Below are 16078 nucleotides of genomic sequence, written 5' to 3'. Positions count from 1 at the left end.
TTCTGCAGTCTAATTCTATCCAGTTTTTTATTAGAGGCCCTGTTTTAGTGAATAAGCATTGAAAAGTAGGGCGGATTACTCATCAACGTTTCCGCCCGTCAGTATGCTCTTGCATTTGATGGTCAAGAGGCTTACAGAGCCGCTGACCGAATCCTAGCTTTTCCTCAAGAGCATCGAAAAATCCACAATAAATGCTTTGAATTACCTTGGAAAATATGTCGAAAACTGAAAGTGGGGTCCCAGGTCTGCGCTGGAAGGCTGGCGATTGCGCTTTGGGCCGCAGTGCCTCAAGCACCCCTTCAGCCATTCTAGGTCAGCAGACCGACGCAGGGCAATGCAGCTCTTAGCAGACTGGAAATAAACCCATATTTGAATTATTCGATGCTAATATGAGTGTTTTCAACGAAAAGGAGGAAGTTACGCCCTTCGGCCAGTAGCAGTAGGACAAACCAGGATATACACCCCATAGACAGGGAGCCGGGAAATCTCGAGCTTCGAGGAAAGTGGATGTTCCAATGTGGCTTAAAATCAAGTATTTGAGAGTTTATTTTAATCCTTATCGGGGCCAAGTCCCCCGCGCGTGATGAAATATGGTCGGTAGGTCGGAAAAACCCTAGCGTGCTACCTGGGCGGGCCAACACGGTGAAGCTAGCTAGTTTACCGAAGGTATCGTCATATAGGAGTGTGTGGACTACTATGTAACACACAAAAAAATAATTAAAATCCTATGAAGGGCTACGGCCCTACAGACCCGCCTTTTGCGCAAGGCAGCGCCTTGGGGCCCCCAGGAGACCAACGGCGGACTGTTAAAAAACCAGGAGAAACTAGTAATGCGTCCGTTTCGTGCGCCTATGCTGGCTCCGCAAAACTTTGGAGAAATTGCTGTATAAAGTCTTTTTATGCTTGAACGGGCACGAGCTGTGGACCGCTGGAGGAGTTGCTATCGTACGCTGACAGGAATAGCGGTTGCGGTTATTTTGCGTGCTAATAAGTGAGCCCTCAGCATGATTAAAACCTGCATAGTAGGCGTTTGCAGTTCACAAAAATGTGAAGACCGTTTAAGCTGACGGGTAGGGGCTGTGCAGAGACGCAGATTTCCCTCAAGGTGTACAGCACCGCCTCAATGGGGTCACCTCCCGTCCCTCTAGTAGTCGCAGAATGATTGACTCACAATTTAGCAGCCAGTGCCTTTGAGTGAGCATCTTACATTTTTTCTTTTGCTTATATTGCGCTGAGTATCGCAGTGTATGGTGCCTCGTAGCTCCCCTAGGTTTAGATTTGCACCAGAGAAACCCGCCATAATCTTTCCACTTTGCAGTTGCGTAGTATGTAGTTGTCTCTAGGAACCCACAGAGCCTTTACCCAGACCCTGGAACAACACGAAATAGGAATGACGACTCTAGGTTGAGAATGGCGCAAAGTAGCAATGAGGCAAAATAAAATGGTGGGAGGGGATTCCGACTCGTAAAACAAGTCCCATGGCAAACTATCATGTTAGAAGATTAGGAAGCCAGAAGGCGTGTCTCGCACCTATGCTGAAAGATGAGCATTTTAGCCTCTACTGCGCTGCGAATGCACAAAATATCCAACGCATCTTGCTGGCTGGCTGCACTCTCACGCTTGAACGTAGATGGGCAGACTATGCTATGCACATGATTGCTCTTTGACCGCAAAGAGCTGCACCTCAGACTAAAGAGGGCAACAAACACTGGCTGTGCTGCATTTGGCCAGCACGAGCAGGAGTCTGCAACCATTACCAATTAGAGTTGAACAAATCGAAAGCCACAGCACTGCCCCAGAAGTGTTTGACCGCAACGCGCCAACCCACAGAGGCCCAAAACTGCAAGAAACAGCTAACAACTACAAAGCAAGCATTTGCCGGATTGCCATGCAGCGGTACTTAGTGTGACAACCACAGGCGCCAAGTAGGCGCAGCCCCGAACGTTTGTGAACAGGCTGTAAACTCCAGATCTAGCACTCCCGTTTGTGACTAGGTAGCAAACTCCACACCTAGAACTTCCCTGCACTACTTCTGCACGTTCAATGAGACCTATCGCAGCTACTTTAAGTCCCTTTGCGCGCTTTGTTCTGCGAGCACAAGACGTCAGCTTGGTAAGAGATGACGGCGTCATTCTGTAATACGCGAGATTTCAGTACGAGGCGACAGGCGTGCTTCATTGCTAGTGGGCGCTTGTGCACACGCCTGTGGCGTCTTGCCATCTGCATTGCATATGGAAGTCTATGTGCCTCCAGCCAGAACGTACCAAGTATACGTAGGCCTCGGAATACTTGTATCAAAGTTGCGCTTTCGAAATTTTGCTTTGGGAGCCCGCGCTGTGGGCACCGCTTCTGATTTGTTTGAAGACCCTACCTCAACCCTACTGAGGCTCGAAAATAATTCCAGTGTAACGACAACTTCATCTCACACCAATAACACGTAACTCGAGGCAGCTTTAGTAGCAAGGCAGCCTACGCTGGCCACAACATGAACACGAGATGGGATAGAGAGCCATGAGATGCTTCTGATGCGAGACACGGAACATACTAATATCCAGAGTTCACGAACCAAAGCAGCAACCCCCTCGCACTTACAGGACATAGAAAGCTACAAATGCTGTGTGCTCTATCTTGAAAGAACAGAAGCTACTTGCAACTAGCCACTGCGCGGAAACCTTGCTGCCCGCCCTCGTCGTTTTCCCTCAGCAACACGATGCCGGCTAGAGTAAGGTATACAGGCTCACAATTTACGGATCTATGAGCACACAGCGGCCATTCTTTGGCTTATATAAGCGGTATTGTCTGCTTCTTCGTCACCAGTGAGAGAATGGAATGGGTTACAAACATATTGAGGAAATGTCAAGCAAGACAAGCACAACTGCAGGAGTCTTTACGGAAGTTGTCCACAAGCTGCAGTTTACATTTGGCTGCCACCGCTTAGCTGCAAAGAAAACCTTCTTCGCTCCTGCCCGAAGGAAGATATTGACTCAAAACGTGTAATCAAAGATCAAAACGGATGCTCACGGCTTAACCGAATTCGTGAAAACGTAATGAGCAGTGTCCAGTACGGAATTGTACACACGAACACAACATAATTAGACGGAGAGCTGCTGCGGCTGGGATCCGCAACAGGCTTGTTACTGAGGAAGAGTGGGACATACCTGAGTCACGAGATGGCGCCGAAGGCGCCAAGCAGGAGGAGCCTCCCCTTTAACAGTGGCCACTTGCCACACGGGTCTCCCTCAAGCACCTGGGTGTCTCAATCGTGCCGCCGTGTCTTTGACATTTTGAGTTTTTAGTCCTATCGCATGCATCCATGTAGATTGCAGCACATCACGAGGGCTCGCTAGCTCCTACCCACGTCAATGGCAGACGTAAACTGTGTAGGGGAGCCCTGATTTCAAATAAATACAATGATTCGGCAGAATTACGGGGGCTCTGCTGCAGCAACACGCCGTAGGAGCATCTCATGTGCTGGTTGCTGCCTCTGCCGCGCCTAGGATGAAGTGGTAGAGTGCATGTGTTCCCCCTGTGTTGGCCCGGCCAGGTGGAAGTAAGAAACGGTCTGTTTTAGGTTTGGGCTTTGAAGTCTAGGGTTTGCAATGTATTTATTTCGTGTGTCCCCACGCAGAACTGTTGCTTCGGCTGCGGGCGGTGTGTGCCGGGACGGCTCCTGCGCAGCAGCAGAGCGGGGGCTCTGTGGTTCTGTTGCATGTTGCACTGCTTCGCATTTCCCCCTTTTCGGTTTTTCTTCTCTTTACTGAAGTATCTCTCATATTTTCCTTTCAAACCCACAGAGCGTCCTGCGGCCGGGCAGGGCCACCCGTCACCGCATGCACTACACCCCTCTTTCTCTTGCTCGTTCCCTTGCAGTCTCAGCAGGCAGCCACTTCCCAGCCTATTCTTATTTACATTCGAATCTCTTTCTGACGCCTCTTCTCGCCCAACTCCCAAACTCTCCACAGACACCGCAGCAGCACTCCGCTCTCCTACACATCGCTGCGCCCAACGCCCCTCTCTTTCTCAAGGCTCACCATTGCAGTCTGCAGGGTACGCCATATTCCCTAGAGACCCTTCAGCTTCAGTGAAACTGCATGTGCGCCTGGGGTGCTTCCACACTGGGGCCGACGCCACAACGGTCCTGAGCCCCCTGCCAGGACTGGGCCCCCCCTGCAGTAGCTCCCACTGGCTTCCACGGCCGCCACGGCGTGACGGAGGCCTTTCTTTTTCGCTGTTGCTCACGAGCTCTAGCGGTTTCTGGCCTCCTGTCCCCGAGGCAGGGCTGATCGCTGGGGTCGGCGGTGGGGGCTGGCCAGGGGCGCTAGTTCTCTTTCCCAGTGGCTCTGTTGGCGCGCTGGCTGTGCTGGGGCTGCTGCTGTGGAGTGTATGTACACTGTGTGGCCGCATTAGCTGCCCCTCGTGACCATCCGGCCTTATTTTCTGCTGCTGTGGCCGCCGTCTCCACGCCATCCTGTTGGCCCTGCAGTGTAATTGAGGAGCAGCAACGAAGACGCGAGAGCAGCTTCTTTTTTATCTTGTTTGTGTGCTGTGTTGTGTTGCATTTCGCTGCAGGTTGGCCCCACGGACTTTGCCCGTTTGGCTGTCTTGTAGCAGCAGCAACTGCAGCAGCCGCAGTTGAGGTGTGAAGGCACCCCAGTTGCTGCTTCTACATTTTTTCAGCAGCAGACGCAGTGTGTTTTCGGCAGTGGAAACCGAGACAGGCAATGCCTGAGCCGTGATCTCGGAAGTCGCTGCCCCTTTGCAGCGGCAGCAGCAGCAGCAGCAGCAGCAGCCGCAGCACCAAGAGCGGCGGCAGCGGATTCCCTTCGTGTTGCGTGGTGTGGTCTAGCGTTGCTGTTGTTTCTCTTTGGGCCGTGTCTGTCGTGTTTTTTTTCCTGGGTCGCACTTGCTGCTGCAGGAAACAATGTCTAAGCAGCAGCAGCAGCTGCTGCTGCAGCAGCACGGGATGGACGAGGGCGACACAACCCCGCCAGCTTCCCCCGTGGACGGGTCGGAGATGCAGCAGCAGCAGCCAGGCTCTCGGCGGCCGCCGCCGTTGTCTCCGTCAACTCCCGTGTCTTCTCAGCAGCAGCAGCAGCAGCAGCAGCACGCGCCAGTGCCGGACTATTCGCTGAAGTCGCTTCCGCCGCCGTCGACGTGGGAGCTGGACTTCACGCTGCCGTCGTTCCTGTCTCGGTACGCAAGCAGCAGCAGCAGCAGCAGCAGCAGCAGCAGCAGCGAGCCCCTCGGCGAAGAAGTCCTCACAGTCTACAGCGAATGGAGAGACACACCCGCCGTCAGATTCCGCCTGATGCTCCACCCCGTCTCCCCCGTCAGCGGGGGCTCTGCAGGCGGGCGGGAGCGGCGGTACTTGGGGGCTTTTGTGGAGACGGCGCGCAGAGCGGACTTCCCCGAAGACTGGGTGTTTCAGCACGGGCTGCGGTTTTACATTTACGCCATTAACCCCGTCGACTACCGCCAAAGCCTCTTCAAACAAGACACTTACCACTTTGCATGCGACGACGCAGACAGGGGCTGGCACCACTTCGCTTCGCACCAAGAACTCATTCAGGAGCGCTTCCTGGGGGGCCCCACGGGCGAGGCCCTTTACCTCAGGGCGGGCTGCACTCCGGTTTGTGCTGCGGTGTCCCGCAGAATCCGCACCCCGTGCCCCCCCGCGCCGCTCCCGCCCCCCGTCCCGGCCCCTGCTGCTGCTGCTGCTGCGGAGGCGGGGGCCAAGCGGCAGCAGCAGCTGCAGCAGGGCGAGGCCGAGTCGCCCCGGGGGCCCCCCGCGCCGTTCGCGGGCATCGGGCCCGCGGCCCCGCCTCCGGGCGCTGCAGCAGCAGGGGGAGCAGCAGCAGCAGCAGCAGGGGGCATGGGCCGCTGCGGCCGCGGCTATGTCGGGCTGCGCAACCACGGCGCCACGTGCTACATGAACGCGCTGCTGCAGTCTCTTTATTTCATCGGTAAGTTCAGAGAGGCAGTCTACGCGCTGTCCTTCGACACCAAAAACACCTGCGGCCCCCGCAGCGTAGACATTCTGGAGCGCCGCCGCTGCAGGCGGAAGCGGGGCCGGGCGTTTGCTGCTGCTGGCCTCGACCGAGCCAAGAGGGGAGAAGCCCCTGCTGCAGCAGCAGAAGCAGCAGCAGCAGCAGGCCTCGACGGCGCAGAGACGGAAGGGAGGGACTGCAACGGGGTGGGGGGCGAGCCCGAAGGGCAGATGGATGTGGAGGGCCAGAGCCCGTCTTCCGCGGCGTCGGAGGGAGCAGCAGGAGCCCCTGCAGCAGCAGCAGCAGGGTCCTTTTCTGAGGAAAGCACGGACAGCGAAGACGAATTGTCCGACCTGGAGGAGAGCGAGCTGCGGGACCTGCTGCTGGAGGAAGAGGCGGGGCGGAGGTCGCCTCCGTCGATATCTCTTGCGCTTCAGAACTTATTTGTGAAGTTGTTTACAGCCGAAGAGGCTGTGCCGTACAAAGACTTGATCCGTTCGTTTGGCTGGGATGCGGCGGACGCCTTCACGCAGCAAGACACGCACGAGCTGCTGAAGCTGCTGCTGGACAAAGTGGAGGAGCAGATGCGGGGCACTCCCGCGGAAGGCAGCGTCAAGGCCATGTTTGAAGGCGAAATGGAAACTTACGTGGAGTGCCTCCACGTCGACTACAAGAGCGCCCGCAAAGAAGCCTTCGAAGACATCAACCTCGACGTCCAGGGCTGCTCGGGGGTTCGCGAGAGCCTCCAGCGCCTGGTGGTCCCGGAGCTACTCGAGGGCGACAACGCCTACGACGCGGAGCAGCACGGAAAGCAAACCGCCAGAAAGGGAGTCCGCTTCGTCCGCTTTCCCCCGGTCTGCGTCTTCCTCCTTAAAAGATTCGACTTCGACTTCGCCAGAATGGACACTGTCAAGGTTTTCGACAGGTGACTTAGGCCCTCCAGACCCCACGCTTGCACAGGCGCCACTCTTCAGCGCGTCTTGCTGCGGGGCCAAATAGCCCCAGTGCATGCTCTATTACTCTTAGCTTCTTCTCGTGTCGGCCTGAGTTGCTGCTCCTCTCTCTACGGGCGTGCGCGTTTTGCTGCTGCTGTTCGAAATGCTGCAGCGCTGCTTCTTCTGGCCTCATGGGGTATTTTTTTCTCAGTCTTTTCTTCGATCGTTTTGTGCCACTCTTCTTTTTCTTGCTTGAGGGCCCCTCCCTCCCCTGCCTCTTCCTGCATCCCCTAGCGGCTCCCCGTCCAGCTGTTGGGTTTTACTGTCTTTGCGATTTGGTCTTTTGTTGTCTTCGCTGGCCTTCTTATGTTGAGGGTTTCTGTCTTTTCGCAACTTCCCTTCTTTTGACGTTTCCCGCTCATTGTCTGCCTCCGGCCTCGCCTGTTGAGCCTCAAGGCCTCCCATTTTAGCCAGGAAATTCGTGACGTAGGTTTATTATATTCGAGCTTTGAGCTTTAGGCGCAAACTGTTTGTGCTGCTATTAGGTACGAGTTCGAGCGGGAGCTCGACTTAAACGAGTTTTGCGAAGGCGCTGGAGTGTACGCGCTGCACTCAGTGTCTGTACACCAGGGCGACGTCAACTCTGGCCACTACTACTCATTCCTCAGGCCGGCTCCGGGCACGCAGTGGTCAGTGTGGTGCTGCTGCTGTTTTGCTGCAGCAACTGTTCTGTTGCTGCTGCTGTTTTCCTGCTGCTGTCGTTGCCGCGCGTTCCGATTTCCTTGCTAGTGGCGCTTGTAGCGAACAGTATTGTGCGTTCGATTTACCGAGTTTGCCTGTTTGTTTTGCTGCCGCGTTTCACTTGGCGACACCTCAGCGCTATTTATTCTGTCTCCTTGATTGCCTTTCGCCGGTTGCTGGCTGTTGAATTGTATCTGTTTTGATCCCTTTGTTCCTCATTTGCTGTCTCTGCGTCTTTTTGTCCCTTTCTTTTTTCCGCCCTTTTCTCCGTTTTCCTCTCCGCCTGCAGTTGGTGCTGAGCCCTCCCCCATTTGCTTCTTAGTCTCTTCAGCTCTCTCTGGCCCGTGCACTTGTAAACTCACTCGGTTTGCAGCTGTCTTCCTTTTGCTGCTTTCTGCAGGATGCGCTTCGACGACGAGAAAGTTTATCATGTCAGTGAATACGCCGCCATAGGGGACAACTTTGGCGGCGAAGAGTTGGAGTGCTACAACTACCTGAGAGGTGTGGCTTATCCTCATCTTCTGGAACTCTTTTTCGCCTCGTCAGACTCTCTTTTTCTCTTTAATGAATTCTTCTTTCACCAACTGAGCTGCCCCTGCAACTGCCCTACCACCCTGCGCGCACTGTGATCTCGCTTCCATCCCCACGTTTTGTCTTTTTACGCCTTCGTGTCGCTTTTTCTTGTCTCGGCTTCCCATTCCTTCGTGACCGCTTTTGTCAGTTTCCTTGCTGCTTCCCGAGCTCCTCGACTTTCTCCTGTGGTTCTGCTGTTCTGATACACTTAGTGCATGCAAATATGTCCCGCAGCGCATTACGTCAGTGCGCACATTTCACGCTTTGTTTCCCCTAGCGCATTTAGCATTCTTGGCCTTTCCCAAAGAAGTCCTTTTTCTTAGGACTTAGAGTCTAGGTTTGGGATTTGTGAATTGTCTCTAGGCGAGAGGAAGCCCCGGACGCGCAACAAACCCTACAACGCGTACATCCTCGTCTACGTCAATAAAACGCTTGCACCCAGCCTCCTTGCTGACTGCAGCCCCCTTAAGGTCAGTACTGCTGCTGCTGCTGCTGCTTGCTGCTGGCACTGCCTCTTCTGCTGCTCCTTGCTGGTGTTTCTGGTGCTGTTGCTGCTGCTTGCACCAAACACGGCAAGGTGGAGCGTTGAGCTCTCTTCTCAGCACTGGGCTGTTTTGCGTATGCATGCATTTAAAGTTTGCTGTGGATCTATTTGTTTCCGCATTTCTTGGGTGTACGTACAGGTTAACCCCCAAATTTTGAGTCGCTGTCGCACTGAAGAGCAGTTGAGACGCCTGCGGACCTCCATTCGAAACGTTCTTGAGAAGAGTGTCAGGTAGGAATTGTGCATTTGTCTCACGGGCGGCTTCTCGTGTTTATTTGGTATTTCTAGCTCCTCGGCTGTCTTCTCCCATACCATCTTTTATGCTTGTTGCCAGTGGAGTCCTGTTGCTCTGCTGTTTCCTCCATGTGAATTTTCCCAGAACTTTGCCTTTGCATGCACTGCGAAATGCTCTTTTCTTTCCTCGTGGCTTTAGCCCTTCTTTCCATTGTGTTTTCCTCTGGCCGCCTGTGTCTATGGGATCCTGTTGCTGCTATCTTCATCCTTCTGTCCTCATTTACCTGTTTCTAGCTGACTTTCTCCGTCTCAAACACTAGCCTATAATGAAGAGCTGAACTGCCTCAGTTCGAGCATTTTGCGGCAGAGCTGGCTTGTGGGTTTGTTTGCTGCCAGGGTCAAGGTCTACCACCCGCTGCAGTTCAAGTACCGCCGGTTCCTAGAGCTGCCGTACCTTTCCGTGACTCCAATACTGGACCTGAAGCGCAGCCGGGACAGTCAGCTGCAGCAGCTGCACGAGACTATAAGCCACGAGCTCACGAGGCTGCTCTACGGCGGCGGGGGCAGCTCGAAGGGGTCCCAGGGTTCCTCGGGGTCTCAGTCTCAGAGCTCTCAGGGGAGCGGCGGCGACGGCCCGCCCCGGGTGCAGTTCATGTTGCACCTGATAAACACATCAGTGGAGTCACCGCGCTTCGACGCAATTGAACTGGGGCCCAATGCGTACTTGGGAGAGATTCTGAGGCGCAAGGGGGGAGGGGGAGGGGCTGGAGTTGAGGTCAGCCTGCATGTTTTGGCCGTTCCAGAAAAGGCTGTGTTCTCCAGCCCCCTGCAGCACGACGAGTTCGTGAGGTGTCAGTGCCTGCTCTTCATCAAGTACTTCTCGTCGCTCTCCCGCACCGCCAAAGAAGTGCACGTCAACAAGGCAGGACAGATCCAGCAGCAGCAGCAGCAGCAGCAGCAGCAGCCGGGGACGGATGCCGCTAAAGAGGAGAACGTGATTTGCTTGGATGTCGTTTATGTCCCTTACGAGTGGAAAGTTGTGAGCCCACAGCACCGCGGCTCTCTTTTGCTGCCTGCGCGCCCTAGCCGACGATTCTAACTGTGACAGATCTCCCTCTCTTATTTTTGCTGTTCTCTTCGTTTTTGTTTCATCTTTCCATAATATGTACTTTCATTCTGGCTGCCACTGTCTGTCAGTGCTTCTGCTTGCCTGTCTATCTTTGCTGCTATCTTTAGCTGCTGGCCTCCGTTTCTGCAGTTTCTGCTTGTCCGTGTCGCTCTAGACTTCTTTCTCTTCTCTCGTGTCGCATATTTTTCCTTTTCTTCTCGTCTCGAGTTTTATTTCTCTCTTGTGGCTGCTCTCGCTCTCGATGCTGTCTGCATGTCTCTTTGTTTCTTATGCGTTTGTCTTGCTGGCCATATCTCGTTCGTTCGTTTGCTTGCCAAATTTTTGTTGTATTTGTTTCTGTTTCGCGTCTTGAATTGCTGAGTTGACCTTCTGATTGTTCCCTAGTCCCCAATTCATCTTCTGGAATCATGGCTTTTGGCCATTTGCTCTGCAGCAGCCAGAATAGCAAATCAGCCCGCAGGGGCGGCTCTGTGTGGCTCGCGCAGCGAGACCTGGAGCCCCACGTCTACCGCCTTATCCACCAAGCCATGCAAGACGGCGTGATAGACGAGGGCCCCGCCCGTGCTGCTGAAGTGGCCCGAATGGTTTCGTTTTTGCCTTCGAACCTGCCGCCTCTGTCTTGCTGCGCCCCTTATCCTTCTCCGCTGCCTTCGCCGCTGCCGCCCCCGGCTTCCAAGGCCGCAGGCTATCCTTGCCTGCAATGGACGCAGGGCTCCTCGGCAGCAGCAGCAGCAGCAGCAGAAGCAGCGGCAGCAGCGCCCATTCCCACAGGCACCTCGACGCTGCAGCTCACTGCCTGTCTCGAGCTCGATATCACTGACAAGATGCAGACAGAGAGGCTGGTGCCTCGCAAGACTGTGCGCAACTCAAAGGTAGGCCTGCTTCTGTTGCTGCAATGCATTCCCGCCTCATATTCTGTGCCGGTTTTTCCCCATATTTGAGCTTGCTTCTCTCCCGCTGCGTCTGTGCTTCTGAGTCTGCCGCTGTTAATGCTTCTGCTTCCGTTTCTGTCATTCTTTCCTTGTCTGTTGCGCTCTTTAGATTTATTCCGGGGACTTGCTGGTGTATTCTGTCGACTTGCCTCAACCACTGTTGGAGTATAGAGAGGCGCAGCAAAAGGTGGGCTGCCGGCCCGAGGACTTGGCTCCGCAGCAGGCCTACAACCCCTCCTCCCTGGCTGAGGAGGGCCATTCAGCGCTAGAAGCAGCAGCAGCAGCAGCAGCAGCAGCAGCGGGGGGCGCACCGGCTGGAGGCGACGCAACCTCCTCTTTGGTGCCTTGGGGCGGAGGGCCCCCCAAGGAGGTCCGGGGCCTCAGTCTAGTGCCTTTTGTTCCCCGGGCCCGGGGCGGCAACATCCCTCCCTCTCCTCCCCCGCTGCCAGTTTACCTCTGCAACGACTTTGTTGACTTTTGCCTCGAGAGCCAGGCCACTGAAGTCTACCATGTCCGGCTTTATGACCCTTTCGAGGTGGGCAGCGCCTGCACTATGGAGCCATAGGAGTTCGCGTTTGCCTATTATATATATATACGTGTATATATATATATATATATATATATATATATATATATATATATGTAGTCCTAAGCCTAAGGCAAATTGATGTTTGCTTGGGGCCCCGTGCTGTGGGCCTGTTATTGGCTGCTCTGTCTGCGGCGTCTCGCGTCTTCTGTTTATTTCCTTCGGGTTCTGACGAAGTTGAGTGTTGTTTGTTGTTGCTGTGGCTGTGTAAACTGGGTCTTGTGGGGCATTTTGTTTGTTGTTGACTGCCTTGCGCACCCGTCTTTCTGCTGCGGTGCGCCAGTTCCTGGGCAAAGTTATGACGTCCTCGGGCTGCATGCTGCTATCGCCGTCGCTGCCGCAAGCCGCGGGCCCCGAGGGCCACTCGGCGCTGCTCTCGGAGGCCTCGCTGGTGTCGCTGGGGAGCAGCGACGGGGGCTGGCAGGGGGGCGAGGAGACGCCGCTGGGTTCCCCCGGGGTGCCGCAGCACCCCGCGGGGCCCGCGGGGGAGTCCACGGCCACTTTGGGGGCCCCCACGGAGGCAGCTGCTGCTGGCGCTGCAACAAAATCCAAGACCGAAGATGCAGAGGAGGACGCGGCCCTGGCGACGCCAGTCGCCGACGATCCCTGGCTCCATATGCCGAAGACGAAGCCGATTTGTGTCAAGGAGTTTTCCCTCAGCGGCAGACTGCCCGCGAGACAGGTGAGCATGCATTCATCTTTCTGCTGCCTTTTATCAGAGCATTTATCTTCTGTCCAGTGAGTGCATTTAGTCTGCATATGCAGTCCATTTGCTAGCCCTCGCTTGCGCAGTTGCGTTTTCCGGGAGCAAGCAGAAGTGAACTGCCGCAATCCTGCTTTTGCTGTTGCGGCTCTTGCTGCTGGTGCCGCTCGTTGTTGCCCTTCTACTAAGGTCTCACCCTGCCTGTCCTTGCCCAGGCACCCCGCTTCCTGTCGTTCTCTTCTTAAAGTTCGCCGTCGTTCATTTTGGTGTCTTTTATCCTTGGTTTCTAGCCGCCCTGCACCGCTGTTGCTTCTCGCTGCCTAGCAGCTACAGCAGCAGCAGCAGCAGCAGCTTCGTGTGCTCTGCTGCGGCCGCGTCCTTGTGCCTCAGGCGCTGCAGTGGATGGCCTGGCACTTTGGAGTCGACCCCAGCCAGCTGCTGCTGTTCCCGGAGCCTCCGCTGCTGTCTGACCGCAAGGTGGTGCCCTTAGACATAGACGCCATGGTGGTATCTGCTGAAGTTACACGGGAGCAGCAGCAGCAGCAAATGTTAATGATGCAGAAGGGAGAAAGGGAAGCACCAGGGAAGAGGCAGCTTTCGCTTGATGAATTGTACATGCAGCTGCAAGCAGCACAGTCGTGGCCGGGTTGCCTTGACAGGAGGCGAACTCTTGCAGCAGCAACTGCAGCATCAGCAGCAGCAGGAGGGACCGCATCAACAGCAGCAGCAGCTACGCGTCTGCCTCGAGAGCTGCATTTGTGTCTGTTGCCGGGTCACTTCCGCCTGTATTCACGCATCGTGAACGCGTTGACGCTTCCGTCTCAGCAGCAGCAGCAGCTACAGCAGCTGCTGCTGTCTCCCCTGTCTCCCGCTGCTCTGTCGCCTTCGTCTTCTCCATTATCTCATACGGTCTTCACCTACATCTGCCTCATCTTCTCAAGACAGGCAGAACGTATAGGCTGCGTCTTGGGCCATATTGCTGCCTGCAGCTCAGAAGGCAGGCCCCACACAGTGGCGGACTTAATGCGAGACATTCTTTCGCGGCTGTCTCCAGCCACTGTGCAGACTTTGCGGCAGGACTACCGCTTGAGCTGCAGCAGCAGCAGCAGCAGCGGCGCCGCAGCAGCAGCAACAGCAGCAGCAGCAGCAAAGAGCACGGCAGCAGAAGCCACCACGTCCAAGCAAGATATCGAAGAGGACTTAGGGCCCCTCAGACTCTCCATTTCAGACGCCTCCCACCTGCTGAGAATTCCGCCCACAGAAGAGCTCTCCTGGCTCACTCTCTATGCGCCCTCAGGTGAGCCTGCGGCGGTGTCAGTGACTTGTGCAATTTTGCGTCGAGCTCTTCTCTTGCCTCTGTCTTCTTCTTTGCCTCTTTCTTTTTTTTATTTTTTCTGTCACTTCCAGTTGGACTATTGCTGCCTGGCGATATGCCCGATAAGTGCTGCTGCCTGCGTGTGCTGCCAGTCGTCAGTGCTTCTCCCTGTTGTTTCCTGCCTTTCTGGTCACCAGTCAGTGTATTTACTTGCTTATAGTTGATTTATTCTTCCTTTCGTGCATTGCGTCCTTTCTTTTCACCACCCCTGCCTCCACTTGCCTCTTATTCCTTCTTTTTCCGGCTGCACCTTTGCTGCTCATCCGCATGCATGTGCTGCTGCTGCTGTTTTGGTACAGCGCAAAGCCGCAGCAGGGAAGCCATTTCGAACCTCCTGGCAGTTCCTCTGCGCCTCGAAGCAGACTACACGCCTGAAGAGGAGGAACTGATACGCACTGGCGCCCGGCAGGTAGGATGAATGACGAGCGAGCGAGGTAGCTAGCTAGCTAGCTAGCTCGTTGAGCCTCTACCTGGCCTCTTACTTTTGGCTGCGTCTATGCTTGGCTAGTAGCCGCCCCGCTTATTTGTATTTGGTTCATGTCTCTTTCTTCGTGTTCTGACTTTAATCTTCCCGGCTTACCTTTGAATTAGCCCTTTACTTTCTCATTCTCGGCGCCTGTGCGCGGCTGGTTAGCAGGCCAGCTAGCTAGCAAGCTGTCTGGGCCCCAAGCTGCATAGATGGCAGCCTAGGTCGGGATAGAATATCTTGCATTGGAGGTTTATGGCTCGCCAAGATCCTGGGGAGCTGCGTTTTCGAGCTAGCTGGATGGCTGACTAGAGGAGTCGTAGCAGCTAGCTAGCTTTCTCGCAAAGTAGCTGCTGAAGACTTGTGCGTGTGCGCGCCGCCTGGGGTGTACGTACAGGTGCTGCTGGTGCAGCACCAGACTCCCGGAGACCGGGAGCCCTTCGGCTATCCGTTCGACATCCTTGTGGAGGTAAAATTGCAAGATCCTGCAGCTGAAAATGACAATAAGAAACACGGGGGGGCTTTCTAGGAGACAGAAACTGACAGAAACGCATGCAGAATGTGGCAAAGACAATAGAGAGAACAGAAAAGCAGACACAGACACAGGTTCTTCAGCCATTCAGCTTCTCTTTTCTTCTTTGCCCTCAGCCCGAGGCGACTCTGTCTGAAATCAAGGCGCAAATAATAAAGAAATTGAGACTTCCCAAGAATGCATGGGGCAGCTGCACCTTCTTTCAGCTTGGAGACGGCGTTCGGTGAGCTCATAGCCTCTGCTTTTGCTGCTTCTCTTTGTTTTTCCTTTTTTCCTTCGCTGCTTTTGCCCGAGCACTCCCTTGCTCTCTTTGATTGCCTTGGCAGAAGTAAAGGGGAGCGTAGATACACAGGGGCCAAGTTTTGTTTGTTTTGTATTTCCGTTTGTTTCTGCAGTTGCTGGAAGGGCCCGAATGACTCTCTTGACTGGGTCAAACACCGCAATATTACTCTTATAGGTGAGCACATTCTTTTGTGTTCGCTGCCGCTGCTCATGACGCTTTGCTGCTGCTGCTGCTGCAGTTTTGGCTCCTCGCTGCTGCTGCCACTGGAGTTGCGCAGTCGGCCTTATTGTTGCTTTGCGTACAGCCGAACATTCTGCTCCCTACACGAAGCACAGAGGTCATGGGGGCATGCGCATCGCCTAGACGCCCTTAGTAATTGCTGCTGCAGCAACTGCAGCAGCAGCGGCTGCTGCAGACATTGCACCAGCGACAGCAACAACAGCTGCAGCGACAATACTGCAGCATTTGCAGCAGCGACAGCAGTAGCTGCTGCTGCATTCCACGAGCGGGCGGCGGGCCAGAGCGGCCAGTGTCGCTGCTGCCGCTGCTGCTGCTGCCCCTCGTGTGCAGGGCAGCACAATGCCTTTTAGGAGCGATTAAACAAGACAAATGCGCTGAGATAAATACGAAACATAGAGCCACAAGGTTCTGGGCATGCAGTTGCTTTCTTGCTTGTTTCTGAACATGTTACAAACGCCCTCTGTTTGTTGTGCTAATGCTGGTGGCTGCTGCATGCGCTGCGCTGTGAAGGCCTGAGGCAAAACACCCACGGCAGTCTGCGCTTCATTGTAACTCCTTTCTCGTTTTCTTGTGCCTTTCTCTGGCCTTTTACTGCGACTTTGTCTCGAGTTAGGGCAGCAGAGGGCGCGTAGAAAGTGCGCAGCTGCAGCGGCTGTTGTGCTGACGCTGCTGCACATGCAGTGACGGCTTAAGTGCAGCAGCTTTTATTGCTTTCCCTGCTAGCCGACAGATAGGCACTTCTAGGTGGCTACAGCTACACATGCAGTTTGCTGGAACTCCTCGCTGTTTGCTGCTGCTAGCTGTTGCTCGCAGCTGCT

General features: G+C 54.9%; 1 protein-coding gene across 1 annotated transcript; it reads left to right on the top strand.

Annotated features, from left to right (window-relative positions):
• Positions 1-4921: 4921 nt before the first annotated feature.
• ENH_00002320 (ubiquitin carboxyl-terminal hydrolase, putative) lies at positions 4922-15383 on the top strand (the record flags this gene model as incomplete). The annotated part of the gene is made up of 15 exons (XM_013578225.1): positions 4922-6912; positions 7468-7611; positions 8064-8164; positions 8600-8706; positions 8920-9011; positions 9411-10053; positions 10629-11015; positions 11185-11610; positions 11945-12343; positions 12755-13661; positions 14039-14148; positions 14603-14674; positions 14854-14960; positions 15133-15194; positions 15325-15383. 15 exons carry the CDS (start codon positions 4922-4924, stop codon positions 15381-15383), a joined length of 5607 nt encoding a protein of 1868 aa, XP_013433679.1.
• Between the last annotated feature and the right edge of the window lie 695 nt (positions 15384-16078).

The sequence above is a fragment of the Eimeria necatrix genome, genomic scaffold, assembly GCF_000499385.1.
Source record: "Eimeria necatrix Houghton genomic scaffold, Enh_scaff106, whole genome shotgun sequence".
In the NCBI taxonomy this organism is placed as follows: Eukaryota; Apicomplexa; class Conoidasida; order Eucoccidiorida; family Eimeriidae; genus Eimeria; species Eimeria necatrix.
This window is presented reverse-complemented; position numbering and strand designations above follow the sequence as displayed.